The sequence below is a fragment of the Arvicanthis niloticus genome, chromosome 23 (assembly GCF_011762505.2).
Source record: "Arvicanthis niloticus isolate mArvNil1 chromosome 23, mArvNil1.pat.X, whole genome shotgun sequence".
In the NCBI taxonomy this organism is placed as follows: domain Eukaryota; kingdom Metazoa; phylum Chordata; class Mammalia; order Rodentia; family Muridae; genus Arvicanthis; species Arvicanthis niloticus.
In genome coordinates this window covers 7,574,865-7,591,022 of record NC_133430.1, presented here as the reverse complement: position 1 = coordinate 7,591,022, position 16,158 = coordinate 7,574,865, and the positions used below count along the sequence as shown (strand labels likewise).

The 16,158-nt window shown below is 53.0% G+C and overlaps 1 protein-coding gene and 1 long non-coding RNA gene across 3 annotated transcripts in view; one reads left to right on the top strand and one right to left on the bottom strand.

Moving 5' to 3' along the window:
* Cdc42bpb (CDC42 binding protein kinase beta) overlaps positions 1–16,158 on the bottom strand; it is an 84,244-nt gene that overhangs the window by 2,182 nt on the left and 65,904 nt on the right. For both annotated transcript variants that reach the window (XM_076921106.1, XM_076921107.1), the window contains 15 exons: positions 15,522–15,611; positions 15,191–15,268; positions 13,845–13,950; positions 12,665–12,801; positions 11,961–12,100; positions 10,054–10,135; positions 8,502–8,718; positions 8,302–8,364; positions 6,469–7,068; positions 3,808–3,905; positions 3,636–3,720; positions 3,364–3,481; positions 3,153–3,270; positions 2,446–2,551; positions 2,285–2,355 (listed from right to left, as the gene is read on the bottom strand). In XM_076921106.1, coding sequence (XP_076777221.1) covers positions 2,285–2,355; positions 2,446–2,551; positions 3,153–3,270; positions 3,364–3,481; positions 3,636–3,720; positions 3,808–3,905; positions 6,469–7,068; positions 8,302–8,364; positions 8,502–8,718; positions 10,054–10,135; positions 11,961–12,100; positions 12,665–12,801; positions 13,845–13,950; positions 15,191–15,268; positions 15,522–15,611 — 2,109 coding nt within the window. The remainder of the gene's footprint in view (positions 1–2,284; positions 2,356–2,445; positions 2,552–3,152; positions 3,271–3,363; positions 3,482–3,635; positions 3,721–3,807; positions 3,906–6,468; positions 7,069–8,301; positions 8,365–8,501; positions 8,719–10,053; positions 10,136–11,960; positions 12,101–12,664; positions 12,802–13,844; positions 13,951–15,190; positions 15,269–15,521; positions 15,612–16,158) is intronic.
* LOC143436753 (uncharacterized) lies at positions 7,063–10,169 on the top strand. The gene is made up of 3 exons (XR_013106560.1): positions 7,063–7,481; positions 8,130–9,100; positions 10,030–10,169. It is a non-coding gene; the product is annotated as an uncharacterized LOC143436753 (long non-coding RNA).

Genomic DNA, 16,158 nt, shown 5'->3' with positions numbered 1-16,158 from the left:
TGACCTCCTGAAATTCCAAAGGCCTTTTAATAGAAAGTTACTCTCAAGAAACAAAATCTGGGCCTAGTGACTCGGCCTATAATCAATCCCAGTTGTGTGGGAGGGTGAGGGTTCACGGTCAGTGCCAGGCAAGTTCAAAGCAGCCTTGTGTCACAATGCAGGATAAAACAGGCCTGGCACTGAAGCTCGATCCCCAGTACTAGAGAAAACCACGAGAGGCTCGCCGTCCTGCTCCTGATTCCAAGTCTAGTCAAGCAAGGGCATGGTGTTGGAATCCAGGCGGCTCCACAGCCGCCGGCTTTCAAGAATTTCAACAAGGCTGTCAGGACATCCAGCGGGCAAGAACACATCCTGCAATGATGGCAGTGGCACTGTACACACACACACACACACACACACACACACACACACACACAGAGACTAGCAGGGATCAAGAGTCTCAGGAGGTCAGGCAGTGGTGGTGCACGCCTTTAATCCCAGCACTTGGGATGCAGAGGCAGGCGGATTTCTGAGTTCAAGGCCAGCCTGGTCTACAGAGTGAGTTCCAGGACAGCCAGGGCTACACAGAGAAACCCTGTCTTGAAAAACAAAACAAAACAACACAACAAAAGAGTCTCAGAACTGCTAAGAACATTAGCATTGGATGAAGACAATAGATCCAGCCATGATTTTAGACGAAACACCAAAAGCACCTGTAACAAGAAAAAAAAAAAAAAAAAAAAGATTTTGCCCAAATAAGTAACTTTTGCATGTCAAAAGCCATCATCAGGAATGTGAGGTGAGTGCTGGAGAGGCAGCTCAGCGGCTAAGACACTGCTGCTCTTGCAGAGGACCCAGGTTTGGTCCCAGCGTCCACATGGTGAACCACAATGATGCCCAGCTCCAGGGTATCTGGAGCCCCCTTCTGGCCTCCTTGAGTACCAGGTACGCACGTGGTACACAGGCATACATGCACGCAAAACACCTGCACACATATATAAAAAACAAAACCACACCTAAAGACTGAGTTCAGAAAGCACACTAGCAAGAAAAATCCATGTGTCACCCAGCATGCTTGCCACGGGTGAGAAAAGATGGAGTCCTTTGACCAGGGGTGAAGGTGTCCGTGTCTCAGGATCATACAGGGAGCAGCAGAGTGTCGTGTCAATCACCACTCCCACACTAGGTGGCTGTGGTTTCCACAGGATCCTAAGGCACATGCAGGCAGCTCTTCAAGGGCTGCATGTTCTCTGCCCACTCCACAGAGGAGGCAGGGACACTGCCGCCTTCAAGTCATGGGAGTGTTGCTATTCACACCCACACACCAGGTGTCCTAGAATGGAAGGAACACAGGTGACCAGAGAAGGCTCTCTAGGACGAGAGCCAGGCCATGTCACACACACAGAAAACCACAAAAAAAGGCCAGGAGTGGAGGCCCCAGAGCGCAGAGCCAGGCTGAGTTACAGACTGAGGTCCTTCCTATCAGGAAAAGCAGAGACAAGCAGGCGGCACACATTTAATCAGCGCTTAGGAGGCAAAGGCTGTTGACCTCAGTGAATCCAAGGTTTGGGCAAACCTGTGAGTTCCAGGCCAGAAAGCTACACAGTGAGACCCAACAAAGCAACAAAACTGCGTGAGAAGGTCCAGACGCAAGTCAAGTCTGCTGGTGTGCGCCTCTAATACCAGAACTGGGGAGAGGATGGGGCACACAGGCTTTAGCATGCCCCTAACCCAGGGACAGTCTGTCAGGCACAACCAGACCACAGACACAGCAGGGCATGGAACACACGCTCACACCACACCTACAGTTGTACGGATTAATTACTCTTGAAGCATCAGGAATTCAAGGTCATCTTCAACTACACAGTAAGCTGGAGGCCAGCCTGGGCTCCATGAAATCCCTTCAGAGAACAGAGAGGCTCAGAAGGAGAGGTGCCTGTGGCAGAACCTGGCTCGACTCTAAAGGAAACTCAACTCTTAGCCCTTGGTGGGGTGTGTGCTTGGTGACCCCATAAATCTCGGTCACACTGTTGCAGCAGAACCCATGACTCAAGTTGGCAGCTGTGCGTGCTGGGCTGCCCAATGCTCTTGGAGCCTCTGTGCTGACTGAGGCCATTGCATCCCAGGGTGTGCAGAGCTCCAGAGGGGCTATGGCTGCCCTCCCAGCTGTACGGTGTCTTCCTTGTTCCTGTTCTCGACTGGCCCTGGGGTGACAGGTGACCAAGTGCTTTCCCTCACACAAGACGTACCGTGTGCATGCAGCAGGCCGTGCAGCCACAGCCATCTGTGCTCAGGGAACACATACCTCTTTGTCAAAATCCTGGTCGGGGTCGGACACGCTCCTCAGAGGCACAGACACTCCGGGCTCGGACCCACCTACAGACAAGGATACCTTGACCTCAGGCAGAGGCCCAGAGGATCATGGAAAATGGAGTTGCTGCCCCAGCACCTATCCCTCCCTGATACCTGAGGATGGCCATGAGACATAGGGCTTGCTCCTGGATGGCGGCTGCCGAGGGAGGCCTGTGGGGGCAGGGCCCTGCTTCTCCTCCTGGGCAGTGGGTGCAGCATTCTGGGGAAAGAGAACAGCACATGAGACTGACATGTGAATGCAGACAGGACCACGGTGGAGTGGCCACAGTGGTACGGCAATGAACAGGTCAGCTGCAGGCCTAGATACGGCTAAGAAAGGAAAGGAGCAACGTTCATACCAGCAATGCCTCTGCCTCTGAACTAAGAACCAGCAATGCCAACTGTAGAAAAACCCTATGGAAGATGCACGGTTTAAACTAAAGATAAAAACTGTTATCTCACACCAAGGAGCTGCAACTCTTTCTTGACAACTGCTCCCTCCAACTGTTCCCTCGGGGCACGAGTGCACAAAGGGCAGGCTACTCCTACAGCAGCCATCTCAGGACCAGGAGTAGCCCAGCACCTCGGCACTGTGAGGCAGGACAGGCAGCCAGATACTACCTGTGCCTGCACAGCAGGGAACAGAGTCCACGCCCACTGCCTTGTTGAACCCCATGCCCACTGCCTGGCTGAAGACCTCACCCACTGCCTGGTTGAGCCCCATGTCCACGGCCTGGCTGAGCCCCTCGCCCACGGCCTGGCTGAGCCCCTCGCCCACGGCCTGGCTGAGCCCCTCGCCCACGGCCTGGCTGAGCACGCACCAGAGGCAGGTCCATGAGCACCTGCATCCCGTCCCCAGGGCCCATGTGAGCCACGTGGTTGAAGTTGGTTGGGTTGGATATCATCTTGGATCTCAGTTCCGGGTCTCTGAGCATCTCTCTGCAGAAGGGAAATATGAGATTCAGAAAACATCCTCGGGCTCTATATAGCCCTTCGTGGCACGTTCACGTGGACTCAGGGACCCACACTCACCTCCGCTGCTGTAGCCTTTCCTCCTCCGGAACCTTGAAGACAAAACGCCGTTTGCTCCGAGTCCGCAGCATCTGCTTCTTGCTGTTGTCCGAGGTGTCGGGCACATTGAGGACAGTTCCTGTAGGGGAGCAATCACCACGGCTGCTGCACGGAGGGGCAGCCATGCACGCCACACCTCACAGAGCAGCAGGCCAGGGGGACAGAGGAGGCCCGTGTCCTGTCTGAAGGCCACCTCCTCCCTCGTCCTACCTCCCACCCGTGGGGAAGCTCACCTGAGAACTTGTTTTTGAAGTAGATGAGGCGTGGGGGCTCACAGCCCAGCAGGTTGAGGCTGCCATCGGAGTTCAGAGGTCTTATCTGTGTAGGAGCAGAGAGGACCCGTCATGTGTGGCACCAGGAAATGGGGGGACAGCTGTCTTTGGCAGGGCCACCATGCTGTCTTACCCTCCGCAGGCCGATGGTCTGAACCCACTCCATGGTGCGCACGTCGAAGACATCCACCCCATACTCACTGTACACTGTGACATGGGAGGAGCTGCAACCTGGTGCAGAGAAGCAGAGCCAGTAAGCATGAGCACCGCCCTCAGGCCGCTGCTTGTGGTGGGCTCCCATTCCTGAGGTCACCTTTATGTCCCAGTCACATGTCATACCTCGCAGAGGCACCCCACTGCTCCCACAACCAGGCTGCATCTCCCGCACTACAGCAGGAGGCTAAAGTGCCTCAGCTCAGCTCTCAGAACCTGTTCAGTCCAGCAGGACAGCCTGGTCTGCATGGTCAGGCAAAAGCCTCTGCTCACTTTCTCCTTTAAGTGTACGGGTGTTCGGTCTGTGTGTCTGTGTATGGGTGTTTAGTCTGCGTGTCTGTGTATGGGTGTTTAGTCTGCGTGTCTGTGTATGGGTGTTTAGTCTGCGTGTCTGTCTGTGCACCGTGTGCACATACAGTGCCCGAGAAGACTAGTAAGAGGGTGCTGGATCCCCTACAACTGTAGTTACAGACGCTGGGAGCTTCCGTGTGGGAGCTGGGAACTGAATCCCAGCTCCTGGGACAGCAGCCTTAACCATGAGCCACGTCTCTAGTCCCGAAAGCCATCTAAGATGACAGAGGAAGCGGGTTTCTGGGTGAGTTTTTTCAGAGTCACACTAGCTTTGCCCTGTGCAGGACCCCGCGATGCACATTTCACACTGAGGACACTGGGACGATCCTGTGCGGCTCAGTGGGTCCCATTCTGGGTATCTTGTGTTGGTGTCCCCTTCTCTCCCAGCACTCTTTTGCTGTCTGTCATGTTATGACAACCGATCTGGCCACTGCAGATACATATCCACAGCCCTCTGCCCCTGAGCACGTGAGGGTGCAGGAGACACCCTCAAGTGTAGGACACAGTACAGCACAGCTATCTGAATGGCCTGCCAGACCCAAGGGAGAGTGGATGTCCATGTCCCCTCAGCTCTGCTGCTGCAGATGGCATGGCCAGTACTAGGAGCCTGCAGTGTTCTCAAATACGGTCCGGGCATTTGGGGGAATGCAGAGTACAGAGTAGGCAGCTGGACCCCAGGAGAGGCCACTGGGCACTGCAGCATCTCAGCACACAGAGGTGTGTGACTCCAACCAGCCTGTGTCAGCCCAGGCAAAATAAGATGCTGGAACCAGCCAGCAAATTATCCAACGGTGGTGTTTCTGACACGGGTGGGGGTAGGGGGTTGTCCTGTTTTTGAATGCCATGCACAGAGGCTGGCCCTCAATTACCTCATAGATGAAAATTCTCCACATGGGAATGCTGGGGGAAGTACTCTTCTCTTACTCACTGAATATATGGGGGACTCCACTTGTGACTCATCAACAAAGGACAAAGTTCAAACCGATCGTTTGAATAAACACACTACAAACACGGTGGAGGCTATATGCTTTGGAGATGGGTAGACCCGCAGGCTACGGAGCCCCTGAACCTCTGTCTCTTGAGACAGGGCTAGCAGACATTAAGACTGCTGCTCCACCCCCAAAGTTCCCCAACTTCTTCTAGCTCTGAAGCTGACTGGATTACACACAGGGCTGACCCTGAACGTGGAGAGAAGGAACACAGGGTGTCTATGCTAGTAGCTATTTGTACCAAGGATTATAACGGCACTGCACTTAGGGGTGTGTTCATTCCAACTCCAAACTAGGAAGAAAAATGAAATTCTGGAAGTTAGGAGTGTATAGTTTAGGGCACTGTACTGGCAGCCTGCAAAGACCAGGAAAAGTTATCTCCAAGGCTGCCCATCCCCCGGCACTGCCCCGGGCCTGTTGCTCTAGCTTCCCCAGCCAGGGAGAAGGGTCTGAGAAACAGTGCACTCACAGACTGAGGTAGCCCTGTCGCCCCTGGGCATCTCCCTTGGCCAGGGCGGTGTGGAGGCAGCCCCGGATGTTCTCAGTTGTCTGCCATTACAGAAGCATGAAACAGCCTCCTATCCCACCAACCCCACAGGCTCCAGGTCAAAACCAGTCTGTGCTTTGCTGGCTTGCACTACCCACTGCTTGCTACGGCCCTCTAGTTCTATAACGGCTGAATGGACCGGCTTAAGGCCTTCAAAAGTAATGGAGTGGCAGGCAGGCCCAGCGGTGCTGCGGAGGCCAGACCCCAGAGGCATCCAGTTCTCCCAGCCTCTCAACTGCTCATCAAAGGAAGGTGTCCCCTGGACAGCACCTGACCACAGAAGGGCGTTACAGACCAACAGGCTCCAGCCTACAAGGGACCTTGACACTGAAGTTAAGTCTCCTAGTAACCAAGTCCCTGTGACTTTATTCTGCCCTGTGCATTCTACTACGGAAATGCTTTTTAAAAGAATTCAAGGTCCCCTCCCCGTCTGCTGTGCCCTTCTGCCCAGGAAGCCACCTGCTGTCAGACATCTGAGGAACAAGCTGGGTACCGAAGAGTGAGGCTAGCCAACACCACAGGCCCCAACTCTGCGGTGGGTGGGCGGCGCAGCATGTAGCCTGCACGCACGCTCTCGTCCTGCCCCTTAACTCTTGGCTCAGGGACTGAGAGACAAACCAAAGCAAACAGAACATGCCGACTGTCCGTGTGAGAAGCAGCAACAGTGATATGGCAACAGAAAACATATACATACTACAGGCGACAGGAGCCGCAGGCCACATGAGCTCCTGCATGCGTGACCTCCGACCTTGAGGGTCCACGTACAGTCCCATGTGGCTGAAGCAAAGCAGGTATTCCTCACTTTTGAGCTCCACAGCACAGAGGGCATCGAAAGACTGTTGTGAGAGGAACGCGAGCGAGGGGTCAGTGGGATTTACCAGGTCGAGAGGCTGCCCGTCCCCCTGGATGCTCAACAGAGAGAACCCAGAAGGGTAGCCAACACAGAGCCTGTCCTTGAACACGGCCATCCACTGCACGTGTCCCGGAGCCACCATCTCATTGAACTTCCTGTGGAAAGGCTTAGTTCTCTGGATCTCATAACAGAGGATCAGACGCTTCACAGCGACAAACAGGCAGGTGGCCGAGCTCTTCCTCAGGGTCCCTGTTGCTATGAGCTGGCAGCCCTTTGTTTCTGGGAGCTTGATATCAAAGTTGCTGGCTTCGGCTCCATCGAAGGAGGACCAGGGGTAGAGGTGCACATGGTGGTTCCGGCCGCACAGGAGGATGACGATCTTCTCCTTGGGAGCCAGTTCGATCTGGTACACCTTCTTGCAGTCAGCAGCGCGGACGATCACTGCGGCAGAGGATGCAGGTGATGGGCTTTGCTGACACGGTCCTCTTGCCCCCAACAATCCTCCCACCACAGCCAGCCCCAGGACCACTGTTGCAAATGCCTCTAACAGACACACAGTGTCTCAGCTTCCTGACAACTCTGTTCCTGCCACTGCCTGTCCTGTGCTCTGTGCCAGGGTCCAGCTGGATACATACAACACAGTAAGGCTGGGAGCTGGAGCTGGGATTCCCTGATCTCATGCCCCCTCAAACTAGGACACTAGCTGGCTTAGGATCTCCACCTCCTTCCCTGATCTGGAGCCTGAAGGACTCAGCTGCCCATATGTGCTGGCCACTGTAGGTCTGAAGAGCTATGGAGTGGGAAAGACATGGAGCGCCTCCTTTCTGGCCGGCAGGAGAGGAACATGAACTCTGGTAAGGCTCAGTGCACTGGCACTGCTGGGCTCTCCTGAGAGGCTCGGCTCGGTGACCTACACCCATTCCATTCTCTTTACAGAACTCAATAGAGGTGGGGTGTGGGGGTATACATATTTAACACCAGCACCCCGGAAGTAGAGGTAGGCAGATCTCTGTGATTTCCAGGATGGCCAGGGCTATGGTGGGCTCAAAAGCAATTAAGCAAGCAAGCAAACAAACAAACAAAAATTCAATATAGAAGGCCAGCAAGATGGCTCAGTGGGTAAAGGTGTTTGGTGCCAAGCTGGAAAACCTGAGTTTGAGCCCCAAGACTTAACTACCAACTGCCGGTCACAGGTTGTTTCCTAACTTCTATACTCTAACTATTGTATACGCAAATAAACACATGTTAAAAAAATTAGCTGGGCAAGGTGGGCCCCGCCTTCAATCCCAGCACTCACAAGGCAGAGGCAAGAGTTTGAAGCCAGCAGCCTCCATGGGAGCTCCAGGGCTATCAGGACTACACAGAGAGACCCAGTCTCAAAAAAACAAAAAGTAAAATAACCAGACGTCTCGGTGTGTCTTCAGACACACATGCAACACAGACATATGAATACGCTGAGAACCGGCCATGCCAACTGAGTGTTTTCTCTACTTCCTGCCTAGGACTTTCACAATATCCTCTGATGCTGTCACTCAAGTTATGTACCTGGATGTTCCTTTTTCCCAGCCCTGAAGATGGACTCCGGGGCCTCAGACACTCTCTATGCCACACCCAAGTGAACCCACTGAACCCTCTCAAAGCCCTGTGTGTCTGAGGCCGCCAAACAGTACTCACCATCTCGGGTGAGCTCAATGACGTAGAGCCCTTCTTCCAGGCCGACCGCAATCCGGTCTCCATCTGGGGAAACAATGTGTGGGTCCCGTGAGCCAGGACCTGCTTCTTCAAACAGGAGAAGCTATCTACACATCAGAAGGCGGGGACCACATGCTCGTGCTCAGAACCTGACCCCCACAGGCCAGGCCCTGGAGACATACCCACGATAGCGGCAGCAAGGACAGCCTTGATGAGCGGCAGCGAGCTGTCGTAGGCTTCCTGGGCGACATGCACCACCTGGCTCTTGAGCCGGTTCTTGTGGAGGATAGCCTGAAGCCCTTCAAGGATCCCAACCCACTTCCTCTTTTCATTCTCATTCTCCGTCAGGATGAGCAGTGAGCTGGTCTTAGAAGGTGAACCTAAGAGAGAGGCCGTCACCTTCATGAGAAAAACAAAACAGACAAAACCATGAGCAGTCAGCCAGATCAGAAAGGGCTGTGCTGGAACCACCTAGCTCCAGAGGTCACAGAGAGGGGAAGTTAAGAGACTCACGTCAATCTCCCTGAGTTGCCTCAGAGACTATCAATCTCTTCAACTGCCAGCCAGGCTGCTGGCAGGGCAGCTGACAGGAAGGGACAGGGCTGCCAACACAGACATCCGTCTCTTCCAGGCCAGACTTCAATTCATTCTGCTCTTGTCAACACTACTGTGTAAAAGCACATTAAAGGGTGCTTTCTTGGCTGGGTGTGGTGACACACACCTTTGATCCCAGCACTCAGAAGCCAGAGGCAGCAGGATCTGTGGGCCAGCCTGGTCTATAGTAAGTTCCGCAACAGCTCCAATAGAGACCCTGTCTCAATTTTTTTTCTTTGCTTTTGTCATTAGCTTTATTCTGATTAAGATGTGGACTCTTAGGACAGGTCCAAGGGAGAAAGCGTCTCCAGTTAAGTGTTCACTGGGAACATTAGAAACCTGGGAGGGAAGAAAGCGTCTCCAGTTAAGTGTTCACTGGGAACATCAGAAACCTGGGAGGGAAGAAAGCGTCTCCAGTTAAGTGTTCACTGGAAACATCAGAAACCTGGGAAGGAAGAAAGGGTCTCCAGTTAAGTGTTCACTGGGAACATCAGAAACCTGGGAGGCCCCACAGCTATATGTGTCTATAAAGTTACAACTTGAAGCAGTGTGCATTTCTCTAACCAAGTCTTCCTGATGTGACAGTGCCCTGGTATCACAGTATGCAGCTAACCCGGAGAGCAGAGGGCATCAACACAGTCAGAGAAAAGGGACAAACCAGATGTAGTCAATTTAAAAGACTGTGTGTGCCAGGGAGGGAACCTAAAGCGCCTCACAGGTCCAACATGCACCTCACAGGTCCACCATGAAACGTCCCTTCAGTGCCAAGACACAGTGGCTGTGGTGGTGGGCAGACTCGGCATGACACACAGGCTATGTGGGGAGAGCGCAGTGCTTAGTGAGGGGCAGGCTGGCACCCTGTGCACGGTGAGAACGTAAGGCAGATGAGGGGCCACTGGGATATTCATCAGGGCAGCAAAATGCTCAGAAAACTACTTTTCTGCGTAGGTAGCCAGGGTCTTACTGTGTAGCTCTGGATGTCCTGGAGCCCACAGAAATGTGCGGCCTCTGGCCCCCACGCACTGGGATTGAAGGTGTGTACCACTGTGCCCATGGTTTTTGTTTTAAGAATTACTGTCTTTTAACAGTGTGCTTTATTTTTAAAATGATTAACAGGCAGAAACTCAGAGAGACTCATACCCTGAAGATGCACGGGATGTCTCGGCGTGTAGCATGGATAACATCTGAGGCCAGGACTGAGCTCACAGCAAACTCGTCGTCTCTGGCAACAAAGAGACACACAGGGTTCTGAGAAGGCTGCACACATTTGCACAAGTCACCTTGTGGTGGGAATGCTGACAACAGGGCCCCCTGCCTGACTCACACGGTCCCCCAGCTCCACACTGGTTATTTCTGACTTGTCCTGGTACCATCAGGCAGTGGCTCAGTAACTAACTACTCATAAACAAGGAACAGAAGGTGTGAATTCAGGGAATGCTAGGATGAGTTATTTTCCACCCTCAAAGGGGCCCAGACATGTGGGCTCAGGCCGGGACACAATCACTGCGGCTGCTGGAATCAGAATGGCCCCCATAGGCCATGTATTTGAATGCTTAGTCACTAAGGAGTGGACCTGTTTAAAAGGATTAGAAAACTGTAGCCTTGCGGGAGGGAGGAAGTGTGTCATTGGGGGGTGGGCTCTGAGGCTCAGAGAAGCCCTCAGTAGGCTCCGTTCAGTCTAGGCTTCTGGATCAGCTTGTAGCTCTCGGCTACTGTCCCTGCGTCATGCATACACTCATGCTCCTCATGGTGACAACAGACTCAACATCGGAAACTGTAAGCAAGCATACGGAATGTTTCCGTCCTAAGACTTGCCTTGGTCATGGTGACTCTTCAGAGCAACAGAACAGTGATTAGAGACTGTGGCAGGAATTTCCCTGTCCTATCTATTTGCAGCAGGAGGCCTGTGATTGGACAGGGAAAGGGAGGTGGCGCTGAGTTGCTGAGGGGGGAGGATGCAGAGGGAGAGGGGAAGAAAATGGAGGCGGATGTAAACCAGCGTGGCTTTAAGTCGCCTCAGGTAGTTCTGGATATCAAAAGGTTAGGGTAATTGGGATAGCTTGTCTAAATTGCGTGGGCATCTTGTGTACTGAGGTTTTATTGATATATAAATCTGATTGGTTAACTATAAGCTTTAAGAGTTTTGATTTAGCAAGCCCGCAGTGGCGCAGCGGCTAAGGTAGCCGCCTGCAGAGGGCGAGCCCGTGCCCTTTGCTCTCTCTCTCTCCCAGTTCGAATCCCGCTTTCCCCGTGTGACTCTATCCGAGTTTCATGGAAAAAAAAGCCGGGCGGTGGTGGCACACACCATTAATCCCAGCACTTGGGAGGCAGAGGCAGGCGGATTTCTGAGTTCGAGGCCAGCCTGGTCTACAGAGTGAGTTCCAGGACAGCCAGGGCTATACAGAGAAACCCTGTCTCGAAAAACCAAAAAAAAAAAAAAAAAAAAAAAAAAAAAAAAAAAAAAAAAAGAGTTTTGATTTTACCAGGTTACTGGGTAAAGGGGGAAGGGCGCCCAAGCCGTCAGGACTGAGATGGCCAGCCTGTGCTGGGCTTAGAGCGGGAACTTGGTTGGCGGCAGAGCTGGGAAGCCTGCTGGATGTCCTTTTAAACCTCCCGTTACACAAGACAGCTGTAAGTAGCAAGGGACCCCAGGACTGTTTGGGATAGGGACGCGAAATATATGGGACACTGCTAGTGCTGGGTGACTCTGACTGACCCTGCTCTCGCAGGTCTCTGAAGGAACCAGCCAAAGACCACCACCAAGATCTGAGCCTGTGTCGCCAGGCCAGGCCAGGCCAGGCCAACTACAGATGGTCACAATGCCAGCCTTTCTGACTTGGCAAAAGGCAATAATAGCACAGGCCCTTCACATATGTGTCAGTGAGTGTGCCTGCCCGTGGTACCTGGTTAATTCTCATGACAGCTCCTCCTCCCCCTGTTGACCATTCTTCAAACAAACATGGAGAGAAATGAGCAGATGCACAGCCCTGGCACTGTGTGCAGTGAGCATCTGGCACCAGGGCAGTGCTCTGTTGCAGTAAACATACCTGAGGTCCAAGACCTGACTGGCAACGACACCAGGCTGGGTAGACTTCCCTTCTGGCAGGTCATATAGGAAGAGTTTGCAGTCACAGACCACAGCATAAGCCCGTTGCCATCCCTTCTTCACGCCTGTAGGCTTTGGGACCTACAGACCAACAGTGAGCATGTTTATCCTGGGCCATAGATCTGGGCAGCATAGAAAGAGACTGCCAGACCCTTGAGATTTCTCCCAGTCTGTGTCCACCTTCTATATGACTGTCCTGGGTCCCCCAGAGACTGCTCTCCCATCAACCCTCTTCCCAGAGTGGTAGACAAGCCGGTGTCCTGGCTCAGGAGGCTTGGGGCCTGATTGGGAGGAGCTTGCTAACAGGAAGGTAACACAAGGAAACCAGGGCTCACACTGTCCTGGAGGCTGCGGCTGGAGAGGAATGGGGAAACCCGAGGACTTGTGGTCTGCAAGCACCACGTGGCTTTGGAACCCTGACTTGAAACTCACTGACCAGAAACCCAGGGAGTGACTGTGGGAGCTGTAGACAGGGTCTCTATGGCCAACGGTTCTCAGGCTCTTGGACACTTAAAGTAGCAGCTGTGCCTGAAGCCCTCACCCCATGACAGGCAGCAAAGGGACTGCTTCAGCAGCAGGGGAACTGTGACTGACCTAACGAATAGTGAGTTCCCTGGGCCACGGGACGGAGCTGGCTCCTCCTACCTTGACGTAACCCTTGTAGGCCGTGCCTATGCCCCTCTGCACGTCCACGCCGAGAGGCCTCTTGGACTGCTCGGGAGGTATGGGACACACCTGGGGAGCGCTGTCTTTGCAGGACACATGGCAGGAAAATGCGCAGACTGAAAAAGAGGACACGTTGCTGCCGGGGGGAGCGCCACTGCCCACGGCTCTCTGCACACACACTGCCCACGGAGCTCAGCCTTTCACTAGGGCAAAGACCTCGTAGAAAACAATTCCCAAAAGATTTCAAAATAAAAGCTCAACATATGGCACCCACACATCAAGAGGGCCTCCTGAACAAAAGCACACCCCATAAAGCCTGCCTCAGTTACTCCAGAGCCCACCTTTACTCTGTACAGGTAGTCTCCTGATCTGCCCACTGTGGTCACCTGCACATCACTGCAGGGCAATGGCCCCAGTGATACACAGCCAATCAGAAGGCTTAAGACAACTGATAAGCTAGCTGGGAGAGGACATCACAAAGAAATGCAGTGTGTGCTTGGGGAGAGGAGGCTCCACCACGGCAGCCACACTGTGTGTGAAATGAGGCAGGCACAGACAGTGAACAGGCTCCAGACGTGCAGCCTAGCTCTGGCACGGAGCAGAGCACGAGACAGTGTTCTGATATTTCAAAATAATGACTACCACCAAAAGACAGAATAGAGTCATTGGTGAGGTCTAGTTAGCCTGAGGCCCATGAGGTTCGGCAGGTAAGGGCGACTCTGCCAGGTCTGATGGTCTGGCTCTGGAGCCACAGAGAGAAGAGAAGCTACTCTCTCTGGCCCTCAAGTGTGCCATGGCACATGTGCCTGCACATTTGCATACACAGATAAAGAAACGTAACTAAAAAGTTAAAAACAAAAACCCCTCGCACCACAAGAGTGGGGAGCTCTGACTCCCCCCACCACACACCCCGACTCCGCTCCATGTCCCCCAATTGGCTGTAGGTGTTCACTCTACAGGTGCTCTCGGGTGAAGGCGGTGTGCGTCACACTAACTCTCAGGTAATAAATGACCTGGCTACTCCATCCACGCGCTGTGCAGGACTGCGACGGGCCTGGCCTGGGCCTCTGTGAAGAGGTGAGCTCCCCCTTCTGGCTGGCTGGTGTGAACTGCAGCTACAGCAGAGCAGGCCCTGTCCCCGCACTGGGTCAGTACTCACCCTCACAGGCATAACCCTGACGGATCAGCCCGACCATCAGGGACGTGCAGTGGCTGCACTGGGTAGGGCTGGGGAAGGACTTGATGCTGAACTGGTGTGCCTTGGGCTGTAGGAAAAACCAAGTAAGTCAATCAGGTGACTAGGCACTAAGAAGTGGGCCAACCTGCTCTGCACTGACTTGTGGACAGCCTGTGTGTGATCTTGAAAAGCCACCTGCTTCATGTCGGTCCTCTTTCAGTTATGGGCTCCACATCAGTGGTGCTGAACCCCAAGGTCCCAAGCCAAAGCTCACAGCCACCCCAGCTTCCTTCAGTTTTGTTTCACAACTGACAGCTTGCTGAGAACAGGAACAGCTTCCAGGGAGTAGTGCCAACTGGATTTTGGGATTTGGCTTGGACCCTGTCTGGGTTTGGCTCTTCATAGGTGTGTACACTTTTAATTTACAGGAAATGTTAACAGCAAAATCTTGGAAAGACCCACTGTCTTCTGCCAGGACAGAAAATTCAGACTGTAACAGACAGGGAAGAACCTCGAGGCTAGCTGGGGACACAAGGACAGGCCGTGACAGCTGCCTGGCAAGCCCACAAGAGTGACAGAGGTGACAGAAGAAGCCACGGACACTGGCAAGACCATGTGTTTCTCGGGAGTGGAGGAGTGGCTAGCACAAATCCAGGAGCAGCTAGAGGAGGTGCCAGAGAGGAGGTGATGGCTCAGTCCTCACCCAGATGCATACCACTGTTACGTTTCTGTCTGTGGGTATCAGAAGCTCACAAAATACACAGCCCCTCAGCTCGGTCCTTAATTCTACACGAGCCTAAGTCCCAAAGCCAACTACTCTCAGGTCAACGGGAAACACAGACACAAGTCTACGCCAGGCACATAAATGTGGCCAAGCTACAGCCTTAGGGCCTGTACAACTGGGAAACTGAGGCTCTACGCGCTGTTTACACAAGAGGAAGGAGACCCACTGGGCTTCACGGCTAGTCAGGAAAACAAGGTGAAGACCCAGGCACCGAGGTCCAAACTGTACACGGGGGAGGGCTCCATTTATGCTGGGAAACATTCTCCTGCAAACCATATGGTTCTCAATGATAACAGACATAATAAACACAGGAAAGCCACTGGATGTGAGAGGCCCCCACGGCCTACCCACCAGGCCTGGGACTAACGAGCAAACAGAGGAAGATCCTCAGAACTTCTCCAGCTGAAAACCCCACTCTGTGCTTAGGTGTGAAGACGACACTGCAGATCCTGGCCTACTGTGTATGTTCAAAACCAGCACAGACATTTTATATAACATTTCTCTTCTAAACCAAGAATGTACCCAGCAATGTCAAAGGGCCTACCTTTGGTCCAGCCATGGCAAGGGCCTGTGTGTTGGGCAGCGGCACAGTGGACGGCCTCTGCTGTGGCCGAGCCATATCCTAGGAGAAAGTGTGCACAGGTGAGCTTTAGCTTAAAGGACGGGTCCTATCTGGGGTTTCTCTATAATTTATAAATTATTAACATTCTGAATTTTTAATTTACTACATTGTTGAGACACCTGTTAAGGCCTCCTTCACTCATTCAGCTGATGGTCTGATGGAGTTCTGAAGGGGAGAGACGGGTCCTAGATACAAGCTGCACAGCAGAACCCAGGGCCCACAGAACACCCACCCACAGGGCATATGATCTTACCTCTTGCTGCTCTGTGCTTGTGGCCACAGACACTGATGGGGACAAGTCTACCTTTGAGGCCTGTGTTTCCTGATCACTAGCTGAGCTGGTCTGTAAAAAGAAAAAGGTGGCATTTTTTCTTGGACAGTGTATTGTCAGGGTCCAGGGTCCCGTGTCCTACTCCTGGGTCTCACCATGAACCTGCTTCCTCACAAGTGTCTGCCTTTTACAGGGACTGGCAAGTCACTATTATTGTCAATAGGAAGATATTGCTGGACCACCCCGGTAACACGGGCCGTCTCTCTTCCAGCCATTATAAGTTAGCAACTAGGGTCTGGGCATGCTAGTGCACGCCTTTAATACGCACTCTGACTCTGAGGCCAACCTGGACTAAATAGTGAATTCTAATAGACAGCAAAGGCAGCAAAGGTCACATAGTAAAAACTCTATCTCAAAAAAAAAAAAAAAAAAAAAAAAAAAAGGAACTAGGAAACTCAACCTCAGGCAGTCCTCACACAACCCAGATGCTTAACCTCCTTCCAGAAATCAAGAGTCGATCTATCACACCCAGAGTCCTCACAGCTAGAGCTTGCACTTCAACGAACACAGGGTCTTCCTCTAGCAATCCCAGCACTCACAGGCACCTCATGATTAGCTC